This window comes from Solanum verrucosum, unplaced genomic scaffold (assembly GCF_900185275.1).
Source record: "Solanum verrucosum unplaced genomic scaffold, falcon-dt-bn FXZP01000079.1, whole genome shotgun sequence".
NCBI classification, from domain to species: domain Eukaryota; kingdom Viridiplantae; phylum Streptophyta; class Magnoliopsida; order Solanales; family Solanaceae; genus Solanum; species Solanum verrucosum.
Window position 1 is genome coordinate 4,016,334 of NW_026020368.1, and position 16,758 is coordinate 4,033,091.

Genomic DNA, 16,758 nt, shown 5'->3' on the forward strand with positions numbered 1-16,758 from the left:
GTATAAAATACTACATGACTCGTTTTCAAAATACTCCTTCTGGATTTTTATTTGTTGCCACTTTAATTAAGAAAAAAAATTGAGCCAAAGTTTATATTTGTTGCTAATTTAGAATAATCCGTATGATTAGTGCTATCAAATAACTTTTTTAATTGTATATAACAAAACCTTAAGCGTCATATAAAATAATTGGATTATTCACCTTTCACTTGAGATGCTGATATAAGTTTCAACATATATACCATCAGACTTTCTCTGTATAATTATTTATACTCTGCGATAACATTTCACAATAACAATCAAATTTTTCTTTGATTAATTTTCATGTTATACTAGTATATGTTTTCTATAACAGTATTCGTTATATCAATAAAAAAATGTCTAAACAAACAATATCGATATAGAAAAAATTGAATATTACTATATTTTCTATTTATTTTTTTTGAACATGCAAGGACATACATTATAACATATACTTGTGGTGTCTAAGGTTTTGTATCTAATTAATAATAGGAGTAATAAAGTAAAGAGAGCCAAAACATCATGGCATGTATCATTAATTTCCTGATATTAGAAGAATGAATTCAGCTTTATGCTTTAGTTGCATGAAGGGTGAGTCATTTGATAAACGTTTTTTGTATCACAAAATAGAGAGTACTCAGCTTCGAGTTTCGAGAATGGAAAAATCATGAATAAAATTGCTTTTTTTAAAATGAATTTATACAAGACAAATATAAAATATATAGTTAGATCAGTGTCAAATATATTATATAATCATAAATAAAAAAATGAGAAGATCAAGAGAAAGTTGCATGATCTTGGAGAACAAAGCTTCCATATTAAGTAATTTGTGAGCAACTATATAGTTTTTCTCCTAATATAAATACTCTCTAATGTTTTATTCTTCTAACTTAGTATTTTTATGGCCATATTGTATAACACCCCCCCCCCCCCCCCAAACTCAACATGACCTTCCCACTATCCTAATTCCTACCCCAACTATCATCTTTTCCTCTAAAAACACACACATCCCAAGTCTAATTAAGCTCTTTCTCTCTCTCTCTCTCTATATATATATATATATATATATCATCATCATCATCATCATCATAACCTAATACTAATTAAGGACTTGAAACATCAAAGCTGCTTCATGGAAAGACAGATGAAAATATTGAGTAACAACAACAATGTTAAAGCGTCTTATAATTATGGAAATGAAGATGATGGATTACTAATGTGTACTTGGCCTCCAAGTTGTTACACATGTAGTTTTTGTAAAAGGGGATTCAAATCAGCTCAAGCACTTGGTGGACATATGAATGTTCATAGAAGAGATAGAGCCAAGTTCCTCATGATGAGACACCACTCACCACCACCAACAACAAATGATAAACATACGTATTCTCTTCTAAGTCTCAACCCTAACCCTAACCCTAATATTTCATCATCGTCAACGCCACCACCACCTTCTTCTTCAAGAAAATTCTCTCATTATAGTAATGGTGGTGCTTCTCATGAAATCATGAGGAAATGTGTTGTAATTCCAAACTTGAAAAGTAGTAGTACTACTACCAAAGACTTTTTATGCATGCAAGACAAAGAATTTGTGAGATTGGACTTGCAAATTGGCTTGTTTACTGAATCCAAGCAAGAATTGGATCTGGAACTTCGACTCGGATACACTTAATTAGACCATATTAGAATCAAACGCTTACCGGTCATCATTGCCAAAAGTTACCGCTGATAGGAAGAGTGTAACTTTATTTCTTAACTTATAAGCCCATTTTCCGATCTGTATCACTTCAACCCCTTTGTGGGGTTTGCTATAGGCAGGTTTTTGGCGTTACCCAACAAACCAAATTTTTACAGCTTTAAAGTTTGTAACATGGAGCAAAGGTTGTTCAAATTATTCCATGAAGATCACCTCGATCAACTTATATATGTACTCGCTAATTTATAATTTTTGTAGGATTACACTGAATATGTTATTATTGTTGCAGGTTAAAACAATACTCCCTCCATTCCATATTAAGTTAATTTTTGAGGCATTTTCCATTTTTCAAATTAACTTAATTGATCAGTTTTCAAAACTACTTTTATAGTGTTCTTCCAATTTAGCCCTTCATTAGTTAGTATTGGAATTAGTGATTAATTAATATTTAGTTATTTTAATCATAAATTTGACAATAATTAATAAGGGTAAAAATGGAAAATTAGGTTCAATTTATGTCTTAATCTACTTTTCTTAAAGGGTGCATGTGAAACACCTCAAAAATTAACTTAATATGGAATGGAGGGGTATATATCTACAAATTTTGACCAACAGGCAACAAGTGGATCCACACTGCTACTTTAATTTATGCCAATGTTTTATTATAAGTAGAATATTGTTGGAAAAGACATAATTTTCATTTTCATGACCTTGCAAGCATTTACAATTGCATGGGGTGCACATGGGAAAATGTTGCATTTATGAGGAAAGTGAATTCACATGAAGTACCACTACTTTTGTTTGAATATATCATGCATCACCAGAAGAAAAAAAAGTTGTTCACTTTGATGGAAACAAAAGTGCCACACAAATGTTCATTAAAATAGAATTGATTCTCCACCTTATGAAAGTCTCTAATTTTCAATCATATAATGGATACTTTTATACTTGTTGAACCTTTAACAATCAAACTAACTAGTTGATATTTTGTGAAATATGTCTTTTGACGAAGATGTTACACTAAAACAAATAAAAAATTTAGTGGCAATAATATATGCAATTTTTGTTATATTATATTTAGCTACAATAGTAAATATAAGTTTTTATAACCAACACTTTATATAAGTGCTGCTAAAGACGATTCTAGATATAATTGCATTAACTCAATTGCACTACTAAATTATTGCCACTAAATGTCCCTTTCGTTGTAGTGATAGTTGTAGATACTGAAATTTGACTAGCTAGCTATACACTCTCATGATCATTTTATCGCAACACAAGTACTTCCTTTGTCTCGATTTATATGATTCATTTTTTTTTTTCCAATTTGACCGATGCATGCTTGAAATAAAAAGATAATTTACACAATGGAAAATAAGGAACCAAGAAGTTTTTCCTCTAGCTAGGGTGTTATTGCTTTGTTTCTTGTAGGAGACTGACATTGTGACACAGTGATGGCAAGTGGATTATTACAAGTTTTCCTGAAGTATGAACAAATTGATACCTTTATTTCATGTCTCTCTCTCTCTGCCATTTCAAAATTTCATGTAGCTTCTATGAAGACCAAACAATAATAGATGGTATTGTACTTTAAAATTTCCTTAAAAGTTAAGAGTTTAAAATTGAAGAATGACAATTCCATTTGTCCAGAAGCTATACCCGTATTTTATTTGAATGGCCCACATACAATATAATCGAAGTCTTTTTTTTTTGTTTCTCACTCCGTATCCAAGGGACTCAAACTCGAGGATTGAATCCAAGTGGTATTAAATTGTGGGGAAAAAATTACTTTTGATGTTCGATGAAATGGTCATAGAAAAATCATGTGAACTGCTTCAAAAAGAATTTGTCGGTTATGCTGCAAAAGTGTATCTTAGTAAGGTATGACTTCTTTGGATTTGAAGAAGGAAAAAAATTGACCCTTCCATTTCAAGAATCAAACGTGGTCGTTGAACTTTTGTTACCTTTAAGTTTTACAATAAGTTTTTTTCCCGACTTTATGGTGCGTAATTGATGGATTATAATTTTATTCGTTACTTATTTATTCATAATATTACTCCTTATTTGAAGAGACATATGTGTTCTTACCTGATAGTTTTCAAATTTCTTAATTATTTATGTCGTGACATTTGATTTTGATAACCACATTGGAGGTTTGATTAGGAACATGAAAGGATGGTGGAGCATATTGTCTACGTCAAGTGTAAAGGCATCAGATTATGATAATTTTTTAGGTGTTCTTAGTACATGTTTTAGTAGGTCATTTTATCGGTGGTGCAACTGCTACTTATTTGTGAATATTTGGTGCAGGAAGTTCTAGCTTTTTTCAGAGTGGACGCAATTCATCTGCTTACGCAATAAAATAAGAATGACAATATTCAATAGATTTACATATTTCACTTATTTGTTATTGTTTTGTTTTATTGTACCATAAATTTTTACCTGTGAGGGTATGTAATAACTTATACTCCTTCGTTTTAATTTGTTTGTCTTATATTTTTTTTAAATCTATTTCAAAAAAAAAACATCTCTTTCCCTTTTTGATACATATATATCTTTAATTTAAGATTATAAAATTCAAAAAAATTTGACTTTCTTAAATTTCTTATTGAGTCAAAATGAGACAATCAATTTGAAATGGAGGGCGTAGAAAAAATGAAAATATGAAAAGGAGATGCCTTTACATATTAACCTAAAGACATTTCCAAGTCTAATTTTGTGATTAGTTGATGAGAGATACATTTGAGTAAAGTTTTGTTTAGGTTATGGATTTTTCGAGGAAGCAGATGACGGTGGAGTTGAAAAAAGTAGAAAAACAATACTCTTACACAAATGAGCTTAAATTATCTACCCTACGAAAATTTGCTATGAGATATCATAATTATATATCCTTAACGCCTTAGGTTTGATGTATTATAATTTTGCAGCTTTTTAAGTCAAGTCTGATTGTTTATTAATACTTTTTAAGTTTTACTTAATAGTAGATTTGATTAGTTTTTTGAGATTACAACACCTACAAGTTTATTTTGTGGTTTTGATCTTTTATAGACAAGCTTGCTTTGTGAACATGTTAAAAACTTGTGTTGGCAAAGATCATGTTATGGATGTTCCGTTGTCAAAGAAAATACTTGCTTCACTTACAACTGATGAACTTTATAAAAACTTTACATTTATTATCACTTTGCTCAATATTGTCAATAGACAGTGGATTTGTTATTTCCATTTAGAAAACATTTGGACACAGATTACAAAAGTTCAATGCTTGAATTATCAATCTTAATTACCACGATATCATTTTATTTTTTTTGTAGGAACTTCTTGAAGGTCATAACTCATAAATAACTTTTAATTATGAAAGTACTTCTCCATGATCCTTATGTTGTTATTAACTACAATTAATGGCGACTTTCATGTCTTTTGTGGCAATATCAATCTATCTAATTTCTTGTAGTGACATTCGTATCTTTATAACCCCTAAATGTCATTTCAAGTTTATAATACCAAATAATATTTTACTTGTAATTTTTACCCCTTATCAGAATTTCCTCATCATAAATTTTTCATTTGGTCACAACTCATAAGTGAAAAACATATACATATTAGAATAAGGAAAACAGGTTCTTACCTAACCGGGGAGAAGGTGACAAATTTGAATGAATTTTTAACTATTTACTTGATGATTCTAACATCATTATTTGCTAAGAAGGTAAAAGAAAAATTGATCAATTAATTTTTATCCTTATATTTATTTTTATTTTTTTTATTTTGAAAATATTTTCCTTTCTGATTTTAATTTTCATTCTACTAACATGTGTATTCTCATTTTTCAATAAAAAGATTTTGTGTTCTTACCTAATCGGGGAGAAGGTAAAAGGCTTGGGATTTTTTTAAAACTATTTATTGGATGATTTCGACGTCGATTATTATTAAGAAGGTGAAATAAAATAAATTGTTGTTACAAAATATATAATTTACTGTGATAAAGAATATACCATCCTTATTTTAAAAATATTAAATTTATTAAGTGTTATTTTCTCTCATCATTTTAAAATACTCTCCATAATATAATTTAAATATGTGATAATTTAATTAAAATTGATTGGAGTGGAAATATTGATTCCTTAATGATCGCGCGTAGCACGACCAAGTTTCCTAGTTATACATAAAGTAAAACAATTGTTCCAAATAAAATACAAATAATACACAAAATCAATACATGCCTGCATTATTTTTTTCAAATGAATTCCACCAAAGGACCCAAACCTCATTCATTTATGTTCTTTTGCTCAACTCAGCCAAGCACTTCTCTATAAAGTGCGTGTTTGAATAGTATCTTATTAATTATACTACCAATATATTGATTGTCCTTTCATTTTTGTGAAGCCTAGACAGACTTGGATCAGTAAAAACTTTGAATATTTATCATTTTTCACATTGAAAAAAAAAGTTATTTTTTTCAATTATTCACAATTTTCATAGTCAGACGCCTTTTTAAGTCCAAGAATTAATACTCTATTTTCCAGTCTATCTTTCAAGATATAAGCCTAGTAAAAAAAAAAAATTAAAAATTTCATATTCAGTCAAATATTATTATATATATTGGGATAAAAGAAGTATGCAAATGCAAATTACATATTTATACAATTAGGGATGTCAAAAATGAGCCCAATTATAGGTAACCCGCCCAGGATTTTAAGGGTTGGGTTCAAGATGAATTGGGTTCAATCTCAACCCATTCAAGCATCAACCCATTTTTAGAGAATCATCAATTGAACCTAATTTAATATCTAATACCCGTTTTAAGACTTTTTATTTGCATTGATATAATGTATGCTCCTGTATTAAATGTATGAATTATTATCTATTTTGTATTTTTTAAGATTTATCTATTCATTTGTAGCTTCTTTTTTAAAATTTTGTTGAGTTAAAATTCAAATTGTGGTTATAAAATTTAAATAACAATTATTGAGATTTAAGCGGGTCAAATTGGACGGGTCAAGATCCAACCCGTTTTTCAGCCCATTTGAGCCCAAAGTAAACTTGGGCAGGTTAGGATCCAACTCAATTCCTATTTCAACCCATTTTAATATCTCCAATTTCAACTCAACCCGCCCATTTGACACCCCTACATACCGAGGAAATGACACATATATACAACTGATAGTTATAATTAGCAATAAATAGCCCAACATTAATTAGCATTTAATAGACAAAAATAAGCACAAAATGGCCCAAATTAATAAATGACATTTTAATAGTTTTTTTTTCCTCGTATAACCAATCATCACTAAACAACAAAAATAACGGAAACATAAAAAATTATATATACAATATGTAACCGCCTAAAAACGTAAATTATGTTTTTTTTGTTCGTTACTTGATAAAAAAAATTCAATTGTATACTTGATGATTGTATATAGGTAAAATAATGGTGTATTCACTCACTTAGTATTAGTATACATTTATAGCTATGTTATCCCCTCCAGTGTATGCATATTAAAAAATCAGTGTCTGCATATTAAAAAATCAAACACTTTATGTCACGTCCCGATCCTACACCCTGGGATGGACTGGCACTCGAGAACCATTGCTAGCCCCAAGCGAACCCTTGGCCTGGCTTACTTACTCAGCGGAAGACTTTTAAGCATAAAGAAGAGAATCCAAATGCAAGATAACTCAACAGTCTCAAAACTAAACTCATAATGTTTCAGAAATAAACATTTAACTTAGCCAAAGTGGCAACTCAAATATGAACATAAGCCAATAACAAGACAATGACGAATGAACTAACATCTGACTGTCTATGAAGCCTCTAAACAACTGAGATGAATGTTGAGACAAGACCCACGACATCCTAATGAACTAAAACTGCTAAAAGCAATAAAAGGGGATCCTCCGAAAAGTAAGGAGGCTCACCACAAACTTTGAATGCTCAACTGGATCAATGAAGCGTTGGATGCTGATCCTGATTACCTATATTTGCATCATTAAAAGATGCAGGCCAAATGGCATCAGTACATTGAATGTACGAGTATGCGAGAAAAATTCTAAAACAAGACATAAGCTTGAAAGGAACTGAAGAACTTACCTGGCTCAACTCAACTTAACTGAACTCATTTCAATATAAAGCAGTATAAAACAAGTGCAATATAAAGAAAAGTTTTTTAAAACATGGATGTCAACTCTATGTATTTGGAAATACAATAATTCTCTGTGTGTAAGCAAATATACAATATAACTCTGAAATGTATGTAAAAATACAATCAAACTGTGTATATAAGAATACAAATACTTATGTGGGAGTTTCTATAACCGACAACCATCACGTAAGAGTTATTGTGATGATACAATGTTTTGCCTCACGCTGTCAGGGTCGTCTTAAACCTTGCTAAGGGTATACAACCTGACTACTAAGTGGATCCACTAGTCTATGCTAAAAATCATTAAGGAATCATCAAAAAAGTATGACCCTTTTCTACCCATGATGGCTACATGGTTTATGGGGGCTGGGAGTTGTCTGAACTCTCCCCCATATCGGTGCTCAATACTACTCCCAAAATAGGATACTAGCTCTTTTGTTTAAAAACATACTTCTTTCTGTGATTTGAGATAATTGCTCAAAAACTTAGCTCAAAGGCTATCTTGGAAATCAAAGTTCCTCTTTTGCTTAATTATGAAAGCGTTTACTCTTTTCTAAAATCTATCTCAAAGGCTCTTTGGAAATCAAGGTTTCCTTAGTTGTTTAAATGTGAAAACATTTTAAACTCTTTGGGAATACATAGTCCCCATATACTTTTGAAGAAATGAACTTCAATCTTTACTCTTTACTCTTTACTAAACTTGAACTTTAAGTCTTAAAACAAAGTTAAAACATTTGGAAAACTCTAAGAAACTTCTCTTGACTTGACTCTTACTTCTCTTGACTTTGATCTTAACTTTCCTTGAATTGGATTATGGATTCAAGGTTGATGATCTCATATTATCGATGACTTCATGATGTTTAGACGTACCTTAGAGTGTTGAAGTCAACTAGAAAACATAGGTACGTTGTTAAGGAACTAGTACGGAAAGATGGGGAAGAAATGGGAATGACTGGCGTCCTTGGCGCTCTGAGAGGCGCGGGGTGCCAGAGCACAAACTTCAGAGCTGAAGTTGTGGCGCTATGGCTGGCGCGTCGCCCCAGAGCCCAAACTTCAGACATTGAAGTGGGGCGCTCTGGCTGGTGCGGCGCCCCAGACCCTTACCCAGAAAACTTCGATTTTTCTCCTTCGTTTTTCAACTCTAAACCCCCTATTTCAACTTAGTTCTTTCCCCAAACACTTAGAATCAATTATACCCTTAATATAAACAAGATTCAACTCGAAATCACACCAAAAACATGAATCAAACTCAAGAACTTCAACAACACTCAACCCACAAGAATTCAAACGAAATTTCATCAAGAACTCGTAGGATTTACTTTCAAATCAATATAACTTTGCTGAATGGAATCATGATTGGCGTGTGGGTGAACTAACCCACCGCTATGTGATCTCACATACCTCGTAGGATTGAATCCTTGGCGAAATCCACAACCAAACTTGAACGTTCTTGATGAATCTTGACTTTTCTTTCTCCTTTCTCCTCTTTTCTCTTTTCTCCAAGCCCTAGCGTGAACTTCAACTTTTCTAAACTGATCTAATTCAGATTATACCCCAAATAAACTCCTAAAAATGAATTAAAATAATTGGGTAAGGAAAAGACTAAATTACCCTTTCAAAATCAGGTTTAGACTTTTCTTATTTGAACAACCCAACTTCAAATGGGCATATCTCACTCATACGAACTCAGAATCATGCAAACTCGGCGGCGTTGAAAAGATTATTCCAAGATATTTCCTACAATATCTGGAAGAACACCTAAATCATTCTGAGCTAGGAGTTATGGTTGTTTGAAGTTGACCAAAAACCCAAACTTAACATTACTTAACCAAAATTTCCAAATTTTCATTCTTTCCAAAAATAGCTCTTTCTAATTCTAGTTCTTTCTAGTTACGGGGTGTTACACTTTATGTATTCATTCACTTATAATATGTATACACTGCATTGACGATTTTTTAATCATGAACATCAAGTCTGCATTGTATTCATGTATACATATCCGTGTATTCATTCACTCAAAATTTGTATACATTCCAGATTCTTTCTTCAGTGTGTAAATGAGGATTGCACATGAAATTTAAAATGCTCAATAACAGACACACAAGTCGAATCAGATAACGTGAAGAACTTACATGGCTAAAATTTAGAGTTATGGATGGAGAATACACAAAATTAGAATCAGAATCCTTTTTTTTTTTTATGAATAATCCTAGGGATGACTTACTTAATTGACAATTTATACCTACAATCAATTACTACTCCATTATGTAGTTTTTTTTTCTAAATTAGATATAACCTTCAATTTCAAAAATTAAAACCCTTAAAAAAATTGAACGACAATAGAAGAGGGGGGGGGATCAAACATAGGCTAACAATTAGAGAAATTGACAAATATACATCAACAAACCATAAAAAATTTAAAAGCAAAAGAGAAAAAATACACTATGGATGAATATTTTTATAAAACTCAAATATGTAAAACTAATAAACAGAAAGTAAATCATCTTTTCTTCAAAGTAATGAAGAAGAAGAAAGAATTGAATATGTATTTACATGATCAATAAAAAAAATACAATTCAAATGAATCGTGTGTGTATGGAAAAGAAGAGGAAAAAAAAGGAAGAAAAAAACCACTTCCCAATAAAAAAGGACACCATGCTCCACCTCCTAAAATTATTTAATTTAATTAAAAACGAACTTCCCAATAGTGGGCTACTAATTGCAAAATTAAATTTTTTAAAATCCCTTTTTGTCAGAAAATAAAAAAGGGTTAAATGTTGCCAATTAGTAAAATGGGATGTCATGTTGTGCCATTTTTTCCTATATACCATCATCAAACCATGCTCTTTTGGAATTATATTTCCTTTCCAAATTAAAGCATATTCGCCCGTGAAAATAATTTAGTTTTTGAAGATGTATATATTGTAGTATAGCACATTTGTTCATAAAATGCAACAAAAGATAAAAGGAATCATGAATAGATTTACTTGAGTTTATAATTTATTTACATCTAAAAGAATTGGTGTCACGACAAACCTAATAAATTTCTTACATAGAAGATTTTATGCGTATTCACATTGAACTCTATTGGAATCACATGATAAAACGTATCAAATAAGTAGCTATGGTAGTTAGAAGTCTGCTAGAAGTCAGAAAAGTAGTTAGTCTACTTGGTAGTTAGATATAACTAATTACAACTTCTAAAGTGTGACTCTGATGTGTGGTGAGATTCCTATAAATAGGAAGTGTAAATGTAATCTGTGGTACTATCAATAATATCTTCTTTCTCTTCTTCTTCTAGATTCTTCTATCACTGATTCTCTTTAAGTAGAGTTGCAGAGATCTGCAACAATAGAGCTTAGCACCATGATTCTATGAAACTTAATATGGTATCAGAGCAGGCGAGACTAGGACTGGATTGATTTCATTTCATTTCTTCTTTTCGGCAAAGTAATTTCTAAATTCAGATCGCAGCCATGGTAGAGCTCACTGTAGCAACAGTTGGACACAATCATCCACTTTATTTGCAGCCTTCAGACACGCCTGGAGTAGCATTGATTGCAACCAAACTCACAGGACCTGAGAATTATGGTCTTTGGAGCAGATCAATGAGATTGACACTGTTGGTGAAGAACAAAATAGGTTTCATAGATGGAACTTGTTTGAAGAACATGCACAAGGATGAATTAGTTGTTCAATGGGAAAGGTGCAATGCAGTAGTTCTCTCATGGATTTGTAGCACAGTAGCAAGCAATTTGTTGACGACAATAATGTATGCATCTAATGCAAAACGTGTATGGGAAAATTTCAAGGAGAGATTCGACAAGTCTACTCTCACTAGGATCAATCAACTCTGGACAGAAGTGGCCACATTAAAGCAAGGTATAGATTCTGTGACAAATTACTATTCTAAATTGAGGGATTTATGGTATGAGTTTGATGTATTGGTGCCCTTACCCTCATGTGAATGTGATGATGCTAAGCCCTATATTGAGCATTTGCATCAACAAAGGTTGATGATGTTCCTAATGGGGTTAAATGAGTCTTTCAGCCATGTGAGAAGTGATTTGTTACTGAAAAGTGAGGTACCTAGCATCAACCAAGCTTATGCAACTGTAATTCAAGAGGGAAGTCAAAGGCTATTAGGTGTAGTGGATTCAAATAAGGAACTACTTACCATGATGACAGGAAGGGGAGAAGGATTAAAAAGGAAGGTGCTCTCATGCAATGCTGGATGTGAGATTTGTGGTTTCAAAAATCATGTGACAGAAAAATGCTACAAACTGGTAGGTTATCCCTCCGACTTTAAGAGCAAGAGAAATCAATCAGGATTTAGTGGATCATATCAGAACAATACTGAGGTTTCAGGTCAACTGGTTCTTACAACAATAATGACAATATCAAGCCCTATGCCAACAATGCTTCAGCTGATAGACAAAAGCAGGACTATGAATTCACAGAGGAAGAGCACAATCAAATGAGAAACCTATTACACAACAAGAAACCAAGTGATTGCATGGCTAATTTGACAGGTAATGTTTCTTTACAGACTGAATCTTTTGCATATGACTAGATAATTGATTCAGGAGCCACTCATCATGTTGTTTCATATGAGGAGCTTATGCATGGGTTGAAAGACACAAGGAATGAAAACACCAGTATAGTTCAGTTACCAACAGGAAGCAGGGCTCAAGTGAAACAAACAGGCAATTCAGTCATTTTTGGAAATCTGACAGTGAAAGATGTCCTTCATGTACCTGACTTTAAGTTTAATTTGCTCTCAGTGGCAAAACTCACCAAGGAATTATCTTGTAGTGTGAGTTTCTTTCCTCACTTTTGTGTACTGCAGGAACTCTACATTGGCAAAGTGATTGGGATTGGTAAGAAGATCAATGGCCTATGTTTACTACATAGTGCTATTAGAGCTGCAGTTAATTCAACATCAACATCAATAAGGGATACAATTTTGACTGAATTGTGGCACTTCAAACTTGGACATCCATCTATCAAGACGTTGGAGCAAATACCCTATCTCAGGAATAATCTAAACATCACAACACATAATGGCTGTCAAATATGTCCAGTAGCAAAACAAAGTAGATTAAATTTTCCTACTAGTACTTTTAAGTCATCTCATATTTTTCAACTTCTGCATATTGATCTTTGGGGACATTATAAGGTTCCCACCTATGATAGGAAGCAATATTTTGTAACAATAGTTGATGACTTGAGTATATTAACTTGGCTTTGTCTAATTCAACACAAAACAGATGTGCACATTATATTGAAAGATTTCATGTTGTTGGTTAATACACAATTTGGTGTCAAAGTACAGATTGTAAGAACTGATAATGGGACTGAGTTCTTTAACTCTAAGTGCAATTCTTTGTTTTGTTTCCTTGGTATAGTTCATCAAAGTTCTTGTGCTTATACTCCTTAACAAAACAGTGTTGTAGAAAGGAAGCACATGCATATATTAAATGTAACCAGAGCACTAAGGTTTCATAGTGGAATGCCTATTAGATTTTAGGGAAATTGTGTTAAGACTGCAACTTATCTGATAAACAAAATGCCTACAATTGTTTTACAAGGGAAATTACCATATGAACTTCTATATAAAAGGGCCCCTAATATAGAGCATGTGAGAGTATTTGGATGTCTTTGTTTTGTAGCAGACTTGCCAAGGAAAGATAAGTTTGCTCCAAGGGCAAACAGGTCAGTCTTCATAGGGTACTCAGAGACACAAAAAGGATACAAAGTCATGCATTTGGAGACTCATATTATCTCTGTAAGCAGGGAAGTTACTTTCATGAAAACCACATTCCCTTTCAAGGATGCAAGCACATAAGAGATATCATCACCCACAGATTATAATGTCACTATGCAAATGGACATGTTTGATCATGAGGACACTAATATATCTCCAAATCATGTGGATTCTATTGAAGAATCTGTCAGTCATGTACGTCCCGCGGATGATGAGACTCCAGCCAGTCCTATACAGCCAGCAGTTGAGCATGATCCTGTTATTGAGAGTAATGCTTTGGATCCACAACCTGCCAGTGACACTAGTGAGAGTGACCCTCCACCATCTAGAAGGACTGCCAGAGCTTTCAAGCCTCCTCTTTGGCATAAGGACTACTTAGTTCCAACTAAGTCTAACATGACTTATTTGTATCCTATTGCGAACAATTTGTCCTATGAGCCTTTGACACTCTCTTATCACAACTATAGCGAGGCCTTATCAGTTGTTGTGGAACCCACCAGTTTCCAGGAATCCCACTACTAAAAAACTGCTAAAAAACAATGGAAGAAAAAGCGACGGACAACGTCGCTCCTAAAAAGTGACGGACTAAGAGATGCCGTCCCTCGCTTTTTAATTAAAATAATTATTTTAAAATTATTTTACAAAAAGCGACGGACTGCATCTGTTAATCCGTCGCTTTTTATTAAAAATAATTATTTATAAATTAAACAATAACCACGTTGTCCGTCGTTTTAATTTATGTTATTTTATTAATTAATTTTAAAAAAAGCGACGGACGGTATCTCTTAGTCCGTCGCTTTTTGGTCAAAATATCTAGTCAAACATTTTTAAAAAGCGACGGACAACGTCTCTTAGTCCGTCACTTTTTGATTAATTTTTTTTAAATTTTTTGTTAAAAGCGACGGACGGCATCGCTTAGTCCGTCGCTTTTTTCGCGTATTTTTGCTAATTAATTATTTTATATAGATAGTGACGTAGTCCGTCGGTCTTTATTAAAAATAATTACTTATTATTTTAAAAAAAGTCACGCCGTCCGTCGCTTTTTATTAATTTTAGTTGTTTAATTATTTTTTAAATTAGCGACAGACAATATCTTTATGTCCTTTGCTTCTTGGTCAAAATATCTGGTCAAATATTTGAAGAAAGCGACGGACAATGTCTCTTAGTCTGTCGCTTTTTGGTCAAAATGTTGGCCAAACATTTTTTTTTAAAAAGCGACGGACATAGAGACGTTGTCCGTCGCTTTTTAAAAAATATATGCACTAGCAGACGCGATTTTTCCAATTTCTCCATATAAAAAAAATAAAATTGAGAAATATTTTGATTTAATTTTATTTAAATCGTCTTTCGGATAATGGTTTTGTGTAAAATAAAAAACAAAAAAATTATAATACCGACTTTCAGATGTCGGTAAAATTAAATAGTATGTAATAAATTAATATTTTCAATTAACTTTAAATAAATCGTTCTCCGAATGACGGTTTTATATAAGTTAAAAAATAATTTAATATAAAATACCGACCTCCTGATGTCAATAATATTTAATTAATATGATTACTTTTTATTTATCTTAAAATTTAATGTGATACCGACCTCATGAGGTCGGTATTTTTTATTATATCTAATTATTTTTAATAAAAGTGACATCCGGAGGTCGGTATGTTTAAAATATTTCTATTAATCATAATTTTGCTATTGTGCATAATATTAAAATTTCATTTTACACCTACGATTAATTGTTCAAAAAGTGTAATAATTTTGTATACTTTTACAAATAAAATGTTAGAATTCGTGAAATAAATAAAAAAATATCTATAATCCATATTTAGAGTATGAAACTATGTTGATATGAATTAGGAGATAATTATACTTATATTTATAGAGTAATGTACAATTCCTATCAGTTCGTCGTCTAATCATAAACTTAATATCTCATGTCATGATGTAGTAGAGGTGAAGAGCTAACATATAATTCATTCCAGTATGAAATGCGAGATAGTATTATTATATACGTTCGATCTTGAATGAATGTCAAGTGTAGTGATCACCTCCTAATTATGATGACATGTAAAGGATACTTCATCGGAGTATGAAATACGTTGATTAATTATATATATATATTCCTCGAGTAGTTAAACAAATCAAGTCTTATATACTAGTGGTTCAGATATGAAATACATTATCAATTAAAGAAATATCGATGATCAATTAAAGGAGATTTATATATTAAATTTGATATTGATAAACTTTTGTTGATCAATAAAATTAAATTTATACATTTAGAACGTATATAATTTAAATTTATAAAATTAACTTGATCGATATATATATATAATTTAACTACACATCAACAAAAGTTTAATTTAATAAATTTAATTTATCGATCAAGTTAATTTTAAAAATTTAAATCATATACCTTCTAATTATATATATGACCAAACACATATACAACCCCTCTAACTTGTCAACATTTTTCATTTTGGCACTTTATCTTAGCCTTGTTCCATTTTAACCCTTGAACTCCAATTTTTATGTTCCATTTTAACACCAAATACTATTTTTATGATTTGTTTATTTTTATATATATTCTTCAATTGCAACTTCTTATGTTAAATCGACATGTGTCATTTAATTTTAGTTAAAAAATTAAAAATTAACAAAAAATAATTCTTTTTAAAAAATAATAATTCCTTTTTAAGAGTGTTATGTATTTTTGTGTGAAAAATAACCGACGAAATTGTGTTGGTTTTCTTTCTTTAAAATCACTGACAACCTTATAACAAAGTCAGTCGAGTTGTAACATTGTTTAGTAGTGTTATTAGCAATGAACAAGAGTCTTTTTTTAGTAGTGTTATTAACTAAGTCAGTCGAGTCTTTTTGAAGATGGATTTTTTTATTCGTATTGATTTATATTAAAAATTAAAAGTGAGTATTTGCGTTAAATTTAGATAGCCTAGATGATAAGAAAAATAAATAAGTAGTGTTATTTAATTTGATTGAATGTTTAAGAAAGAAAATCAAAGAACTTTCGTCAATTTATTTTCATGCAAAAATACAGAGAAATATCAAAAAATAATATTATTGTTTGAAAATTTTTATGTTCGTTCGCGAATGTTTAATATTTTTAATTAACAGGC

The 16,758-nt window shown here is 31.3% G+C and overlaps 1 protein-coding gene across 1 annotated transcript; it reads left to right on the top strand.

Moving 5' to 3' along the window:
• Positions 1 to 1,153: 1,153 nt before the first annotated feature.
• LOC125838161 (transcriptional regulator SUPERMAN-like) lies at positions 1,154 to 1,690 on the top strand. The gene has a single exon (XM_049517226.1). The coding sequence runs from the start codon at positions 1,154 to 1,156 to the stop codon at positions 1,688 to 1,690; it is 537 nt and encodes a 178-aa protein (XP_049373183.1).
• Positions 1,691 to 16,758: the final 15,068 nt, after the last annotated feature.